Here is an 18,159-nt window from a genome sequence, read left to right on the forward strand (position 1 = left end):
ACGTCACACTGCTCTTCAATCAATAGCATTGCGTTTCGATATTTTATATTTTCGTGTTCACCCTTGTCGATTTAATATTTATTATTCAGCAGAAATTTGACCTGAAAAACCTAAAATAGTAAAGGTTAAAAAACGATTAAAATTCAAACTAAGTGTAAACTGTTTCATGCATACACCTTATTGATGAGGCTGTATGATCTAAGACTCTTGCTTAGCCCGGCCGTGACAACTAAAAAAAATCTATGGCCGCAGGCCGACGCGCAGTTTGGTCTGTAATCTGCACCTGCAGTCAGCAAATGAATATAATGCATTGTAGTTCTGTTTTGTTCGAATAATTATTGACTCATAGCTCGGGTGTAACATTTTGATCAAGATACCTACAATTTAGATCGATGCCGAAAGAAGTTAATTAAGTGTAGTATAAGTGTTTATTTAAATAATATATGAGGGCAGGTTACTTCAATTGTTAAGATATTAAAATGGACTTATAGTTTTATATTACACGAGGTAATTGTTTAAAAAGACAACAGACTTAGTGTATGATTGTGTTGTTTTGAAAAGCTAATGCTTTAAATACAAAAATAAATCGGTTAAGTTTTAATTTGTATTGAGCTTGTGGTGTTAGGAGTTGCGTCAAAATAAGATAAATATGATTCGATTCGATAATAAATGTAAAGTTGGTTAGTTAAATTCGACAGTCGGTTGTTTAGCTCGTCCTAAACGACTCATCAAAAAAATGAACAATCGCAGTAGTGCTAACGAAAGGAATTTGGTGAAATTTTCGACAGAAATGTCCACGGTTACCCGGCTGGATTCGAAAGACGGCTTGCTGAGTTTTCCGTTCGATCACATTTACGCGTGTCAGACATCAGATAACTCGAATCAGACAAGTACTATAGAAGTGGAAAAAGAAGTAGAAATCAGTACTCACTGCATTATCAGTGAGGACAATAACCAGCATAATCTTACCGAGATCACAAATCTTCAAAGCCAACTGCATGATTTTGAGAATCAAAACAAACAACTTAAAGATTTATTGAACTCCCACCTGGATATGATACAACAACAAAATGAACTAATTACAAGAAAGGATAAGTTGTATCAATCATTGAGGCAGGAAAATGACACAGTATGTTTTTCACTAAATTATATATTTTTAAGCTATTTCAATTACAGATCATGTCATAAAACTGCACCATTTTTCAGAACAATTATTGTAAATATTGTGGGTAGGTAAATTTCTTTTTAATACATAATTAGCAAATTTTGATTTGATACTAGAATGTGAAATATAAAGCTGAGCGATAAGCTATCAAAATTGTCTTTGTATAAATAGTTGGTGCCACACAAATCACGAGGCATACCAACACCACTTACATTATATCTTTCAATGCTTTACTAATTCTTGTTAACATCTAGATATTCATCTTTGTTATGTTATATCTGCTTTACTCGAGTTCCTCTCTTAAATTTAGCCTTGCTGTTCTGATCTTCTGTATTGTAGTAGAACTGTTTCGTCCATACAACAAAATCGTAATGTATGTTTTACTTGTTGCTATTTGTGTCTCACATCACATCAAGGTAAAATTTTCAAAATGTTTGGTGAATGAATCTACGTTGGAGAATCCTATAAGTATGAGTTTCAATCACTTTTTCGTAGAATTTGTACATCATATTGATTATATTTCATACCAGTTTATATATTTGATTTGATTTTAATCTGGATATATATATTACTATACTATATAACTATAAGGACTAATGTGTCATATTATGTGAAAACAAACAAATTGTGTGATGATAGTTATCACCAAATAGACCAAAAACTTATTATTGTGTTATTGTTATATATGCATAGAATATATCAAACCACTCATGCATAACGCTATGCAAAGTTTTTTTTATCTTGATGTATACATATTGTATTTAGTACTTATAATGACTATTTAAGTCCAGCAATACTTTGACTTACACTAGTTCATCATTAATGATCCAGCTGCTACAAAATTTGCATTCAACAACCATAATTAGATAAGCATTTTGTTAAAATTATGAAGCAAACATTTTAATATTTTTCTTTCTTTGATGATACATACATTTTGGATTTAAGCACTTAAATCCAAGGATCCATTGTGTCTTCTGCTAGTGCTTAGCTTAACCAAGTGAATAGGAATCAAGGTTGTAATGCTCTTGCTTTCATAATAACACCTATTATTCAGACAGAAACAAAACAATAAATCTAAACTTCTGTCTCGACATTTGTCTATGTGCCTCTTTGGACAAAGGCTTCCTTCATCTGTGACCATATTCCTCTGTCACTCTTGACAATGGCCAATATTGACGATGGCTGTAGCTTGTATTTTGTTAACCCATCTTGTGGGCCTACCTCGCTTCCTTCTATTGTTACTTGTGTAAAAGTATTTTATAGATTTTGACCATTTTAAATGTGTCCCTGATTGTATGTGTGTTCTGTTTCCACTTTAGTTTTCTGATGGTTACTGTTACATCCTTTTTTTTAGTTTATTTCTTTATTGTTGCCAATATATTTCTGTCAGATAACCTTTCCTAATTATACAAGTTATTTGCATTGAGTTTCGGCATGTCATAGTAGTAGCCAAGGTTTGGTATGTAAGAACAGGCAATGGACAGGCATTAAATAATTTTTGTTTAGTTGTAATCTTCATGTCTCTGTTTTTGATAATGTTCTTCAGACTCCAGTATTGTTTCCATGCATTTCCTATGTGTATAGACACATTGGAAAGCTAGTTTTTCTTATGTTGTGTCCTTCTATTGTTGAAAAAAGTGAACAGGTGTCTTTCTGTCCAGCTTTTCATATAAAAATATGATAGATATGCTACATAGCTCAGGAATGTATCTAGAGGCCAGATGTGCCTTTATTATGTAGGGTAAAAGAAGCTCTTTGCCTTTTTGCATGAGCTGTGAAAAGATTCCATCCAGCCAGCTTAATTTCAATTTTCAAAACAGCAACAGCTATGTTCCAATCTTTACACATTCTTTTTTACTCCTGCACTTTCCATTGGGAATGATCCCGGAAAGTGATAAACATTTATAATAAACATCCGACATAAATATTTTAACTTAGATAGTAATGTTAATTATTGATATTGATAAATGAAGCAAAAAAAAGTATAACTATCACTACATGGAAGTTTACCAAGAATAATGGCAGCATTTCCACACTGGATATTATATAAGTATATTGTATATATGTGTAATTATATCTATGTACAAATAATAACTCATTTACTTATTACGTCACAACTAGTTTTTGTCACTCGTTTTTATACTGCTTTTTGGACCACAATGTTGATATTTGTGTATTTATCTATATAATATATATGTTTATAGATATTTCCTACAATTTTCTGTCGATGCATTTTTATTTAAATTATATTTAATAGGACTGATTGAATCACCAACTAAACTTAAGCATCACTGGTGCTAAAAATTTAAAATTTATAAAAAAAAGTTCCTTTTATGGTATATGCAAACAATGAGAATGTTTTTTCTGGGATTTGCTAAGAGGTTAAGTAGTGTTGTATGAAAATTCTTCCTTTTCAAAAAGGAAGAAGAAATTTGCTATAGGTAGGTTCCTGATTAGAATTAATAGGTAAATGTTTTTATATTATGAATCAGCAAATTGCTAGATTTTATCCATAATATATATAGATAGATCCATAGATATTCAGGGTTGATAATAAACATGGGCATATTTAAAATTTTGAAAAAAATTGGCATAGTGAAGTGTTGACCAGATTTACACTACACTTTGATTGTATAACTATTTTCCTAAATTGAATTCTTTGTCTTACTACCAGTTGGTAGTTGATTAGCAGTAATGATATATAAAATAGAATAATGTCATATACAGGCTTCATATGGCAAGAAATATATATATTATTTAAATTTATATTTATACTTATATGTAAATTTCTTTCACATATAGTTTATTATATCTTCACCCTCACAATTCAACAGCACCTCAAATAATTAGTGTAATTAATAATTAAATATATAGTAATTAAATTAAAACATGGTTAAAACCTATTTAGTTCCATTTATTGCCTTCAAATAAATTTTCGTATTTATACACAAAGTTATATGTAAGTTTGGAATGGGATTTCTAGTTGAAAGCAGAGTTGATACGCGAAGAGCATGGCGTATCCATCAGTGCTCGAACAAAAGCATTGAATGCGGCATACCACAAAAATCTTCAAGCGACTTCCACAGTCACATCCTCTACACCGAAGCTCACTACTTCACAGGTAACCAACATTCTGTTGTTATCAGCTATGTGCTGTAAACTTAAACCAGGCTTGGTATACTCTGTGTAAATTGTAAGCCCTATATGTAATAGGAACTGTTTAATGTACAATAATATTATAAGTTAAGCTATAATTTTCAGTTGTTATCTCTGCACCTATTTAAAAAGCATCTTCTGCTTTACTATTAAATGGCACATAATTTGAGATGGACATAGGCTATAAGGATTATTATGTATATATGTCATAATATTTATATTTTTATTATACATAGTTTAAGAAAATTTATTGAATTGTTTAAAGATATATAGTTTATATAAATTATTGCTGTTGTTGTTGGAAAAAATTATCTCTCTTAAGATGTACTTGGACAGTATTACTATTTAAAATTTTGGGGTTGAATTAATTATGTATTTTGAAATGATAACAATGAACCCTGACAGCCTATGTCTCTCATTTAAAGATAACTGGCTTTTGCTGGCTGGCTTAGTTTGCACTGCTGCTATGCTTAAAAAAATGTTTTAATGCAAATTGCTTGTAGCTTGACATTTATTTGTTATAAATTATTGCATCTTGCATGTGTCCTTGGGCGGGATAATGTCATTCCGCATCGATCAACTTATGCTCTATATCCCACTCCTGTTTTATGAAATAAATGTAAATATCAAATAGTTACTTATGCAGTCTTGAAATTCGTATTAACTGGAGACTGACTTATGCATTATTGAAATTTGTATTAACTCAAAAATATCTAATGCAGTGTTTAAATTTGTATTCACTAGAGAATGGACATTTGCATGAGGTTCCTAGTTGATTATCGTATTGTTAGCCAGTTCTTATATATAGAATTTGGTAATTTCTAATATACTTGAACAATACAGAGTTGAGTCCTCATAACAAATTAAATCTCTGAATTTATTGTGTTGTTTTAAACTCTTACTTATAACAATGTAAACATCATAGTTTACCGCATCGCTACAGATGATTTTTTGAGGGAAATCGGATCCTTTAGCACTCTCTTCTTCCATGTCATTGTCACACTCGAGACACAGTGGTTGTGGTAGTCACACTATGGTGTTGATAGCAAGCTTTCGGCAGCTTACGCCTCATACAGCCGCATTTTTGATCCACTCTAATCTAATGCTGGCATGATTTCGGCCATTTCTTGTTTCCTCTACTTAACCGAAAACTACGAGGAGTATGTTGCTTCACTTCTTGAATATTAAGATCAATCAGATTTTAGATATTAGATATTCTCTAAGATATTAGACATTATCCTGTTTGCTTGAGTAATGTAGGTAGTTGAGGTAGTATGTATCTATATTTGCGAATGGACGAATTTTTTAACCGCTTATGTTGCTGCATTTCTGAATTTAGTTATTTCAAAGTTATTGGTCTATGTGTACTATATGTACAAGTTTCGGCTTTTCGTTTTTTTATTTTTTTATATTTAAGGCATACCTATGCACCGTAACCTGCTTTACATTAGCTAATAGAATGAAATCGAATATATTTATTTTATTTTGATTTGTGATGTCAATGATTATGCGTACCAATGATATTATAATATAGATATGTTATGTATTCGCAAAACGACCGATGAAGTGTTCCGCAAACCACAAAGGTATCGAAGGATTGTGTGATTAAAATTAGAAAAAAGAAGACTGCTAGTGTTTGTCTCGGTCAAAATCATAAACTTGCTACACACTTCACTAACTCTAGCACATCTGTAAATTATAAGTAGCACACATGAACATTTTAAATTGAGTCTCGCCGTAATGAGGAGAGTGTCTGTCTATTACGCTAGTATACTAAGTTTATGGACAAAACAGTGTAAACACCTCTTACTAACAGTTAAAAGCTGTGTCCTAAGTCACAGAGTCAACCATCAACATATCTAAAAATGTTTTAATATCATTGATTCGCACCATTGACGTACAATAATCAACTAGACTTCCAATCGCCAATTAAAAGGTCGTCAAAAAATGTCCGAACGGCGTTGTATATACAACAAATATTAACTTATATAGATAGTATTAAAACATTCACCCAAATTATTACGTTATTTCGTGGCAGTAAAGTTCGTTTTGCTTCAGACAAGTTTCCAAGACAAGCGTAATTATTGTGAGTCTAGTTGTTAATTGTTGGTCAATGATCCGCACTAAACCAGTTGATAATTTTTAAGATTCCATTGTATTAATATTAATTAAACTAAGAAATACTCCTTGAAAAGCACCATAAACATACAATTAGAACTTAATACAAGCAGAAGTTAATCCGTTCCCGTAAATTTAAATTGTTTTTTTATGCAAATGCAAAACCATTTAAATGACGCACTTCTTCCTATTTTTGCCTCCTTAGAAGGATAAAATATATATATCCGAAAGCGACATTATCACACAACGCCACACACGTTCAGAATATTATTCGTTTTGCCAATTTGAAGAGTCGGATCGGACAACGTATCTGCGTCCGCGCTTCGTATTCTATATTTAAACTGAATTATCTGAGGTCCATGTTCTTCAGAGATAATTCCATTAGTTACACTGGTATAAACTGAATTGGATTATTAGTGCATTTAACATTATGTTTAATGAATAATATATACCTACTACATAATATCCGGACTTTATTATATCATTAAAATTACAGCTTTTCTCCTTAATTTATTTATTACACACATCTCTTCATTTGTCTGTTTTGTTTAGGAATCTATTGATATCTGGAATTACAATAATGAATAAACTATGGTTTGACTCTCAGTTAACCCAATGATACCGGTACTGGTCTTATGTTGACATTATATTAAAGAGAACACTTTACCATTTAATTTACATGATACTATGAACCTACCTATGTAAATGTTTAAAAACAATAATTTAGCTTTACGAGGGACAAGATTAACATATTATCATTATATAAGAGGAATCATGCATAATATATAATATAACTTATAATATGGGTTTTTATATCATTATATTCAGTTAACTATTTAATAAATTTGTATGAATGGCATGCGTTCACAATTATTATTATTGTGATGAAAAATGTTTTATTGAAGAAAAAAAACTAAACTCGTTTTCGTTTAGTTTTTTGATTTTTACTTCAATGAACATATTTGATAATTTGTGCTATTGTGCATTAATATTTAATTATTAAATGATGTTCGTTACTATGCCTTGATTGGGAGACAAAAACATTTAAAGAGATTAGACCAACAGAAACGCCGCTAAGCTTTTACCTTAAACCGGCCAGCGGTTAAATAACCCCTACTAACAAAATGTCTTGATGCACGTTCCTTCGGCAATCAGACACAGAACGTGCTACGCGAGATGAAAAGCGACAATAATGTCACAATGTCTCATTTTGTGGTGTAAAAAGAAACGACCAGTAGTTCAAACTAAAGCTCACTGTAACATTACTTATCACTGTTGAGTACAAAAGGCATAGTTAACTTAACAAAGCACAGACCTCAGTCGTATTATATTTAGATGTATGTAATCACTTTGCTTCCTGTCAAAAGTTAAATTTGATCGCATAATGAACGCCACGAACATATCCCCCGCAAAAACTGGTTGACGTTAGACTTCATATTAACTCTGTTTTGTCGGTCTAATCTCTTTAAGTGTCTTTCCTTGGAGATGTAAAGCAGTTTGTAATAATTTATAAGAATTTATTTTCAGATTCTCTTTAAGAATTTTCCGGAACTTATGCAACCAAGTAGCTCAGGAGGGACACAATCCACCGGAATCGATCAGTTTCAAGAAACTTTCGGCATTGCTCGCATCTCATCTGAACCAGGTTTTTTGTCTTTTCGTATGTTTTCATGGAAAAGGAGGTCAAATAAGAGTCTCGGTCATCTGATAGATGATCACCGCCGACGAAATAAGTGTATTCCCGGTTTTTTGGTGAGTGTACCAACGCACTTTGAAGGTATAATGTCTTCCTCGAGATACCACGCCTGCGCTCACACCACATTCCTTAAATTAGATCAAATAGCCCTTCAGAACACTTTAACAACATAGTGGAAAAGTTTTGCCAACCACTAACTTGTTAGCTGGCGGTTCATAAACCGTATAGTGGGAGTAAGGAGGAGCATTTTTTTAATTGAATACAATGACAAACGAGCGTACGGTTCACCTGATGCTATGCTATCACTGCCGCCCACATTCTCCTGCACCACCAGATAAATCAAATGAACGTTTCTGGCCCTTTAGAAAGTTGTACGCGCTTTTTTTGAAAGTACCTATGTCGTATCGTCTGGAAACAACGCACAAGGAAGCTCATACCACAGTTTGATTGTACCTACATAGAAGAATGTTCCTTGAAAACTGCACCGTGGAGGAACGCGACACACCTAAATGGTTGGGAGATGATACCCTAATTTGTGTCGTGCGAAGGTGGAATTCGGCGGCAGCAATGTAAGTCAGGCAGTAAAGTCAAACAGATCTTCAGAACACCCCGTAATAAATGCGGTAGAAGACACACAAAACGACGTCTCTACGCAACGCCATCTAGCCGTTCACAGAGCACTGGCTCCCCGATAATTCTAACAGTTCTGCGTTGCACGCGGTCAAATGGTTCGACCGCATACTGGGGTGCGCCTGACCAAAGACAACAGCACACTCAGCTGCAGCCAGCCACTCCATATGTAGCCGGGCCTGCGCTTTGTAGAGCGCTAGAATGCGGGCCGGCTTGAAATATTGCAATGCTCTATTTATCTATCTATGACGCCCAGCTTCTTCGTAACCAACTGGCTTTGACTCCCATATGACTGCGGAATTGTCAATCGCGAGATTTTGAGATCCAGATGCTATATCCCGATACTAGGCGAGGCTTTAAGGGAAGTGTTATCCAAAGACGATTACGAAAGCCGTATTGTCGGTCTTTGATCAATTTCTGGTGACCCTCTAAGCTGGCGGAGAATTATGCTCTCCATGATTTTGAAGAGCAGGGAGGTAATAGCAATAGGTCTGTAGTTAGCAGGATCCGAAATGTCTCCTTTTTTTGGATTGGATGGACAACGGCTCCGGGACTACGCTTTTGAATAGGAGTGCCAGAATAATCCCGATAGTGTAGTAAACTTGATAATAACATTTTAGTACGATTAAAATTTCCACGTAAACGAATTCTTTGTAAGCGGTGTGGCGCCCAGACTCTTATTATATAAAACTTGGATTAACGGTATGTTTTATTTTTATATTTCTGTATGAAATCTTCTCATGTGTCATTTTTTACGACTGTATTATTCAGAACCAGAGGTGAAACCAAGCTTTACTATGGGCACGGCAGCGAGAACGCAGGCAATCGAGTGCAAAAAGTCTCGCAGGAGTGAGAGAGTGGCGGCAGAGCGGCAGACCCAAGAGAATACAGCCATTCCTGGAACAAGTTCGATGTACTCTGCCAGGTGGAGAAAGAATACTATTATTAATTGACTGTATTTTATTTAAATTAACTTAATACTCTTAAGAGTAATATTATTCGCCTGTATGTTAATTTTCAACACTTATAAATATTAATATTAAAACCAAATATTATTTTCGCTGATTGAATGCATTGTTTCAAACATCATGCTGTCGAATTATGAGTAACTCATGCGTGGGTTGATAGCATTTTTTTATTTTTGAATGGTCATATTTAACACTAAACCTCTCTCGAATGGCGAAAGTCTCGATGTTGCTACTTCAATTCTCTCTGGCATGGAATATGGATTCAACTCATCACGCTTTACGAATGCGAAGCGTGAATTTTTGAGTGAGCTTTATTTGTAGCTCTCTACAGAACTGTCGCTAAATAAAAACTTATTGGAGTGAATTATTAATTATATTATGGACACTTTTTATTAGTTAAGTAACAAATAGAAGGAATGTTTTAGTCAATACTTTGTCCAATATTTGATTATTTAGCTTATGAAATATTAATTTAAATGTGAATATTATTTTACCAGCGGAAGTTCAAGCACCCAACGCGGACGAAAGACAAAACGGCGCTCGTCCAGTGAAACTAGTGGACAAAAAGACAACGGTGAGAATGCCTTAGTAAATTTACCTTGAATGTTGATTGATCTTTTGTATGATTACAATTCGATATGTATGAAAATTTGCGGCATTGCTACTTCTCCCTATATTCTACGGCGGAGAAGGAATAATTTTTGTAATATGTGATCACCACTGTATCGTATATCGGCCTACGTATGCGCTCAATTATAATTGTACGCGAACTAAAGGGATAATTAGAAGTTTTAACCAAATTTTTCTGCTCCACGACCGGCGTTGAGCAGAAAAACATTGAGAGGAAACATTAAAGGCCATTTTTCCATAAAATTGTTCTAAGGAAGAAGTTAGGACTCAAGTAAGATAAATATATTCATGAAAATTGTAGGGAAGTTTAGTGCGTGCTACGCAAATATAAAAAACGAAGGGGACCACGTGATGGGGGGTTGTGAGGCAGCCGCCCATGGACATGGGCAAAACCAGGGGTTAGGAGATGCCTTGCCGGCCTTTATTAATAGTTAATTAGTTTTAGAATAGTGAACTTGATTTTGTTTGAACATTGTTTTCATAATATGTCTGCGTTTTTAATTCAATGGTAAAGGCGGTTTTCCTTTACACAGTTTCTACGAACTTAAAAGGGAAGTCTTTCAACTTGTATCTTACTAAACGTCATTCCAGCAAATCGTCTATTTAAAATGACTTTACATTAACTTGGTAATTGACATCAAACATTTACTGTTTGGCAAAGGTAAATGATCTTAACAAGTCTATATATTTTGTTGTAACAGATCCTTATTAAACGCAGCATACAGGAATAATGCTACCACAATTGAAAACTTACGTAAAATAAAAACTAAATGCCAAATTTCCCCTACTTTTAGCCATCAAACGTCGATCCGCGGGCCGCACTAGCAGAAGATCCAAACGAAGGCGAACGGCGTCGATAAATACAACAATCGCACACAGCCCACCAAGCATTTATACCGGTTCCTTGTCATCTAGACTCCAGCTTATCGAGCCCACGCCCACTGGCGAAGACCCTTACCAATTGGGTGAGGCTGATATGAGAGAACAGTCGCCGATACCAAAACTGGTACTTAGTAAGTCTTCGTATCGGCAGAGTCGTCGCGAGCCCCCCAAAGTGAATAAGGAACCGGAACGCGAGCGGTTCATATTACCTCTATTTGACGAGCGTAATGTTGAGACAGCGATTCTTGATGACCCGGATGTTGATATCATCAAAACAGAAACAGATATAGATTGGCAGAATAACGCCGACGACGACCTCTGCGGCTTCCCAAACAGTATTGGCGATAATTTTTCTTCAATGCCATCGCTTGATACTGATTTCCAGAATCTGTTTGAGTTTGAAAATCTGGATACACTACAGGAGCTAGACTGTCCGCCGCTGTCGCCGACCTTAGCAAGGAACTTGGACTGTCAAGGTCACTTTGCCATGATGGATGAGGTAAACTATAATTTTGAGATATTATAGGTGTATATTGTATATTATTTATTTGGAATTATTGCACTTTGAATGCAACTTTTAAAATTTATTGTTCAATATAATAGCACCAGCCGTTACGGAGATAACGACGATATAAATAAACAAATGGACAGATATTGTAGGAATTCGTATTATGGTTTCAACATTCATATTATATATTTAGTAAAATCTATCTAGATGAATAAATTAGTGATTAGCTCATTTAGAAATAATAATGAAAAATATATGCTATGTTAGACATAATATGCTATTGCGGAGATATATTTTAGGATTATAGAAGAAAAAAATCTCTTGTCTGTTTTAGTCTTTAGATTAAGCCTAATGCTAATGTTAATTTATTAATCGGCGACTACGTTGAAAAATATTGTTGTTCACAGTTGACAGACATTGTTGTGAACTAAGAAAAAAAGAAAAACTTATTTCTGTATGATCCATATGTTAAGTGTCAATGTATAAATTTTTTAAATTTAGACCATCCTCGTTTTAACCATTAATTTAAACAAACCCACAAAATTAGAACTTCTGTGACATACACGTGGACAGAAAGAATATATAGACAAAAATCTGTGAAAATTGTCTGAGAATGACAACCGTAGTATCAATTTTTGTTAGGAAGAGTTAGAGGATATTATTCACTTTGTTTATTACCAGTCCGTCTACAGAGATTTACGTTTGGATATATTTATTTCTATAATAATAACATAATAATTTACAACACGTTTCAGGAACCGCCCGTCGCAGGGGACCTTGAGGGGCAGAGGAGGAATTCTGTAACTTTTCCGATGAAATATGTAGGCAAGTCAGTTCTTAGAGGAGGAAGAGGTAAGAAATATTAGCTCAGTGGATGGAAGTGGTGATCATCAATTAACCCCATCATTGGTGGTGGCTCCATAAAATAATAAATACTACTTATATTGTGATACAAGTGAGCTAAGTTGCTCATTATACACGAGGCCGTGGGTTGAACCCCAAGCCTTAGGCGAGGGCGTAAATCACCCGAGTGTCTAGTGAGCAAGTTGCTCTCAAGTTTCATACGCATATTCACAACACACTTGCGAGAAAAAATCCAATATGTATTGCATAAATCGTTTGTTTATTAACAATTGGTGATTGTACAATTTTCAAAACGACATTATATTGTTTTTGATGGCAATTTCACTGCCACTTTTTAAGTACCTTCATTTACATTTTGTGTAAATGTTTTTTCGTCTTATTTAGGGACAAATTTATTTATTCCAAAAAGTAAATGGATTTTCAGCGACATAAAAACTGTTTGTTGTTACAAAAAAATGTATTATCCAGTTAAATTCAAAATGCTCTGTTACAAACTTAGTAATGTGTGATAGTTCGACTTACGGTCCTAAGAACGATTTAATAACGCTCACTTTACGAGCAAGTGTGTTGAAAATTAATGTATATTTATTTTACAAGTCTACCGCCAGTCTTGATAGGTAGGTAAACACTATGTAAAAGCGTACTAAATCTTCATACCAACATAATCACCAAGTGACTTAATAGCAGAGCTGCCAATATAGTAAACAAATGTAAGGGTTGTAATCAATCTATAACTTTTATCGATAATTAACTATACTATACAAATACATATATTCTTATATCGACAGTTACATTAATATAAATGTGATCTAAATTTAAGGTTACCTAAGTTAATTTTAAGATGTACCTAAGACAACCTACAATATAAATAATAAAAAGGATTTTAAAGGTTATTAAACTTATTAACTATTTGAAGATCAATATACTTATCGAACAAATATAGATAACCATAACAATGAAATAAACTAATAAAAATAATTTAATATTAATTAAAAATAATATATCGACAATCGATAAAAAAGTGTAAAGCACTACCAATAGATTATAATTTTTATTCTTAGATGAATTAAATCAATACTCTATCACTTTTAATCACTTTAAGCATTCTTTATTAGCTTATTATTTGTTATTTAGTGCTTGCCTTTCTTTATCCAAAGGGACTTTAGCCATGAAAATTCTTTTACTCCCATCTGAACGGCCAGATTTTAAACCACATATTTTACAAGATTTGTATTACATTGTATAGCTTCATCATCAGCCGGAAGACGTCCACTACTGGACAAAGGCCTCCCCAACACTGCTATTTATTATTATATATTGTATATCTTAGTTGTATTTATAAATAGTATGTCTTACGCATTTACAAATTACTAAGCAATTTTCCCCGCATAATACACGAAGAATGTAAAAGAAAACGACAATTCGTACCAAAAATTGTTAACAGTCACTTTTATTTTGAATGAATGACATGTCACATGACAATCAAACCCAAACAAATATAAGAGTCGAATATATGTTAGAGAGAGATGTTATCGGGAACTGCTTTTCGCTTTTTTTAAAACTTAATTTATCGTGTATAACATATATTATGTTTATAGTTCTAGCTTATAACTTTTCTTTTCATACAGTGTGGATTGATGAATCTAGTCTCTCAATAAGTCTTCTTGTGTTTTTAGTAATTAAAATACATTTATTTATTGACCTTTACATATACTGGAATTATAATAATTCGTAAAACTTACACTTATTCTCATTGAAGCTCAACCTAGTCAGAAATGGGAGATATAGAAACATTATTATATGAATAAAGTGATTTTGATTTTATTTGATAAGTTGAAACAAAAGTAACGTTTGTGGTAGTTATTTAAGTCCTGTACTGTCCTGTACTGTATATATATATATATATTATACTGTACTGTACTGTATATATTATGTGTGTCATCAATTATCTTAATAAAATGACAACTTGTTACTTGATTACTCCGTACAAATAATACATGCTTCAGCCTTAATTATTGTAGCAAGTACGTATGTTTACTGTGTCCTTTGAAAGGTCTTTTCAAAATAATACAATATTATATCGGTCAGTGTTCTACATGGACCTTCTTCTTCTCAACATAAGCATATTTTCGATTCCGCGGTATAGCGATATGATGTGATTTTTCTACTTCGCTTTTTACTAAAAGACTATTCGAAGACATGGACAGCCGCCACAACCAGCGAGACTATTTCTCATGTGTCGTTCGGATTCGAAGAAGACTATCGTCTGAGTTAAGAATGTTAAATCCTGAAATTCTGCGCTTACTAATGGAATAGAAGATGATGTTTTTTTTTTAACAATATAAAAAAGAAATCGACAAGACGACGCAATCCGTAGACGTCGTATTAGAAAAACGTGTTTGTGACACCAAAAAATTGTTGTCTTCACAGATAGAACCATTATCTACAAATGGGTAAGGTAAGTAAAAAATATTTTTTTATTTTTTTATTTCATTTTGTTAATACCCCTTGTTATTTTAAGACTTCAGTGCAATGTGATTTGAACTGGCTGTGAAAGAAGGCATCGATCATTAATACAAGGCCCACAAAAGCAGCTGTTATTGTTTCTGCAATCATGCGAGAAATAAAGGTTACATGAATTGGATTTTTACCTTGTTGTAGTATAGATCACGATTACTCTAACTGGTTATAATTTAAACGGGTTAGAAAAGCTAATTATTGTAACCAAATATTCACTTCTTTATGTTGAACGTTGGAGAAAACGTAAAGAATACCAAATAGAGTAGTTTATATTATGTTGTAAACATATTGCATTGTTCACGCATTAAGTTTGGAAATGAGCATCCTTTCTACAAATCTATAGATATTCAAATTTTTTTCGAGTTTAGCATACTTCTTGAAGTGCAGATGAGATTAATCAATTAAATATTTTTATTTGACAGATTGTCCCGATTTAAATTATAACTATAACGTAGATAGTGCTTCTGTAAGTAGTTCTAGTAAATTATATGTTATATCTATTTACATAATATTATATTATGAATGGTATTTATATATGTTGTGCATGTAATGTGACCATAAGAATAATTTGGTTAAGGAAAGGGAACACATTCAAATATAGTGAAGCTGTATATTCGGGTACAGCCGCGTAAAACGTGGATATTGTCGTAGATCATGCACCTCGTAGTACGTTTCGTTATTACATATTCTAGTGATATTATTGAATGTGTAATTGCTATATTTCCCAAATGTGAAGTAAAAGTGCGAATATTTACAGTTATCAGAAGTGAATTACGTAAAGGTCTTGTTATTTTCAATTTGTGATAATATGAATAAAGTGAGTTCTTTTTTTTTGTAAACATTTGGTATAATTTGCAGTTGGTACAAGTGTACAAGACTGAATTTTAACTTTAAAATGGTGTTTGCTAAAACGCCATGGTGATTTTTAGTGTTGAGAAAATGTGGTCAACACCAAAGGACAACTGATAGTTTACTCTAGTTATTTTATTTTATAATACTATTTATTTTAACCTTACAGAGTACATCCGAATGCTAGCTACAGTCATTTGCTTTATTTTCTTTGCATATTTATCTTTTCTCTTTTGTCTTCAAAAATACTTTCGCTTAGTTTTGTATCTCTTTCATTTCTTTCTTCCTCAACGATCAATCAGAATGTCCATTTCAAATAGCTTTCGCTTAGTATTATACCTCTTTAATAATAGAGTAGGTACTTAATCCGAATAATTTGAAATAAGTTTTGAATAAAATATTGAAATAAGTTATACTTGTAAGTATTAATTGATATTTAGATGCTGTTGAGGAAACAAGGTGCTGGGTGGTGTTCGTGGATTTGATGCTACATTAAAAGTGAAAGTGATGAAGCTGCATTCGAAGAAAGAGAGATAGATACCAGCCGAAAGCGTTATAACACATTTCATAGAGACGAGATTGATGTCGGATTTTCATCCCCAATAAAGCGCCCGTCTATAAATTACATCCAAATATTTGGGACCAAATCAGAGACATCTAATTGTTCATTTAGTAGTATAAGATTAATTTAAATAATAGTCAGTTATTGCTTGGCTCCTTGCAGAAGTACCTATTTCGAATTGGTATTTAAATAGAACGTTAAATATTGAATATCTGGCGCTAGGAATACAAACAGTAAATATAATAGTTTCAAGTTAATTATTATTGTCTATTTGCTTTGCCCAACCATTATTTGGGAGCTGTAACTATATTCCACATGAACTACGACACTACTACACCTAACCTAACAATGTCCGTGACGTCTTATTAGTTAGTAAAGGTACTGTGTTTTAGATACTTTTAATAAAACTTAACGCATGGGTTGAAGGATTGTGTTTGTCTGTAAAAAATAAAAATGAAAACGTAAATTTATACAATTGTTTAATTTATTCCTGTAATTACTACAGATAAATGTAGTAGTTAAATCATTGTGCTATTGCGACTTAAGATCTTATGTCTCATGGTGTCAAGTGCAATCACGGTGCCGAACAGAATTTTTTAAAATTCTGTTTCACTTGCCATCAGGTGGATGTCTTGCTGGTCTCACTACTTTTTATTATATAACAATTTTTTGTACCATTGGGAGGCTTTTTTGTACAGAATACTAAATGCTCCATGGCTACCACAGCGGCGACTCTTTCTGATTTGAAACTCCTTCGATTGAAGGGCACCGTTGCAAGTGGAATCACTGGGCTAGTGAGAGCTTACATCCTAATTTGAATTTGAAATTGACGAGCGCATATGCGATGCCGCTCAGAGTTTTGGCTTTAAGTAAGAATCCTGAGCGGCACTGCATTGTATGTGTTTTTATGGATGTCACTTTGTCTCATAAAAAAATATAAAAGTAGTTTGATTAAATGTTGAAATAAAATATTTTTTAAACATGTGAAATTAAAACGTGTGAAATTATAACAATGTCTACTAAAACTGGTAAAAATTAATACAATTTATTATGTAGGTACAAAATCGGTTATAATTCCACGCGTTTCAATCATTTAAAAAGTGTTTTATTTGAAAGAGTAATTGATACTAAACAACATAACTAATAACATAATGTATTAATGAATCTTTTCCCTACCCAAAGTTGTTTGTCGCAGGGCTCTATTTTAATACTTATGTGTTTGTATAAACCACGTGCGATCAAAATGTGCTATTGAGACGTGGGCACTCAGTCGACAAAGCAAATCAGGCAACAAATAAGTGGTTGATAAAAAAAAAATACAAAAATATTTAAAAGTAATTTTTATATCCTGTACTGTAAACCTGTTTTTATTTGATTATTAAAAAATTCTTATCTAACTTACTTTACTTGAGAACTGTCCCTTTTCATATTATATTGATAATTTCCCACGTAGTTTTGATGGCGCTGGACAATTATATTATTACTAATAAAAAAGATTGTTCCAATTTAACTAAAGTCTTATTGTCATCTTATATTTAATTTGAGGCACATAAAAAGTAGTTTTGTTGTCTACTTATATTTTTTTGATACATATATAGGTGATAAAATAAT

General features: G+C 32.9%; 2 protein-coding genes across 4 annotated transcripts in view; both read left to right on the plus strand.

Annotated features, from left to right (window-relative positions):
* Positions 1-516: 516 nt before the first annotated feature.
* The window catches only part of LOC126978684 (uncharacterized), a 35,273-nt gene continuing 17,630 nt past the window's right edge, over positions 517-18,159 (plus strand). For all 3 annotated transcript variants that reach the window (XR_007732668.1, XM_050827685.1, XM_050827686.1), the window contains exons 1-7: positions 517-1,129; positions 4,149-4,286; positions 7,967-8,084; positions 9,537-9,690; positions 10,231-10,307; positions 11,158-11,744; positions 12,509-12,605. Coding sequence is in view for 2 of the 3 variants with exons in the window: in XM_050827685.1 (XP_050683642.1) it covers positions 737-1,129; positions 4,149-4,286; positions 7,967-8,084; positions 9,537-9,690; positions 10,231-10,307; positions 11,158-11,744; positions 12,509-12,605 (1,564 nt within the window). In the remaining variant the exon portion in view is untranslated. The remainder of the gene's footprint in view (positions 1,130-4,148; positions 4,287-7,966; positions 8,085-9,536; positions 9,691-10,230; positions 10,308-11,157; positions 11,745-12,508; positions 12,606-18,159) is intronic.
* LOC126978694 (glyoxal reductase-like) overlaps positions 17,531-18,159 on the plus strand; it is a 48,172-nt gene continuing 47,543 nt past the window's right edge. Inside the window, exon 1 of the mRNA XM_050827705.1 lies at positions 17,531-17,543. The gene's annotated coding sequence lies outside the window, so the exon portion shown is untranslated. The remainder of the gene's footprint in view (positions 17,544-18,159) is intronic.

This window comes from Leptidea sinapis, chromosome Z, assembly GCF_905404315.1.
Source record: "Leptidea sinapis chromosome Z, ilLepSina1.1, whole genome shotgun sequence".
In the NCBI taxonomy this organism is placed as follows: Eukaryota; Metazoa; Arthropoda; class Insecta; order Lepidoptera; family Pieridae; genus Leptidea; species Leptidea sinapis.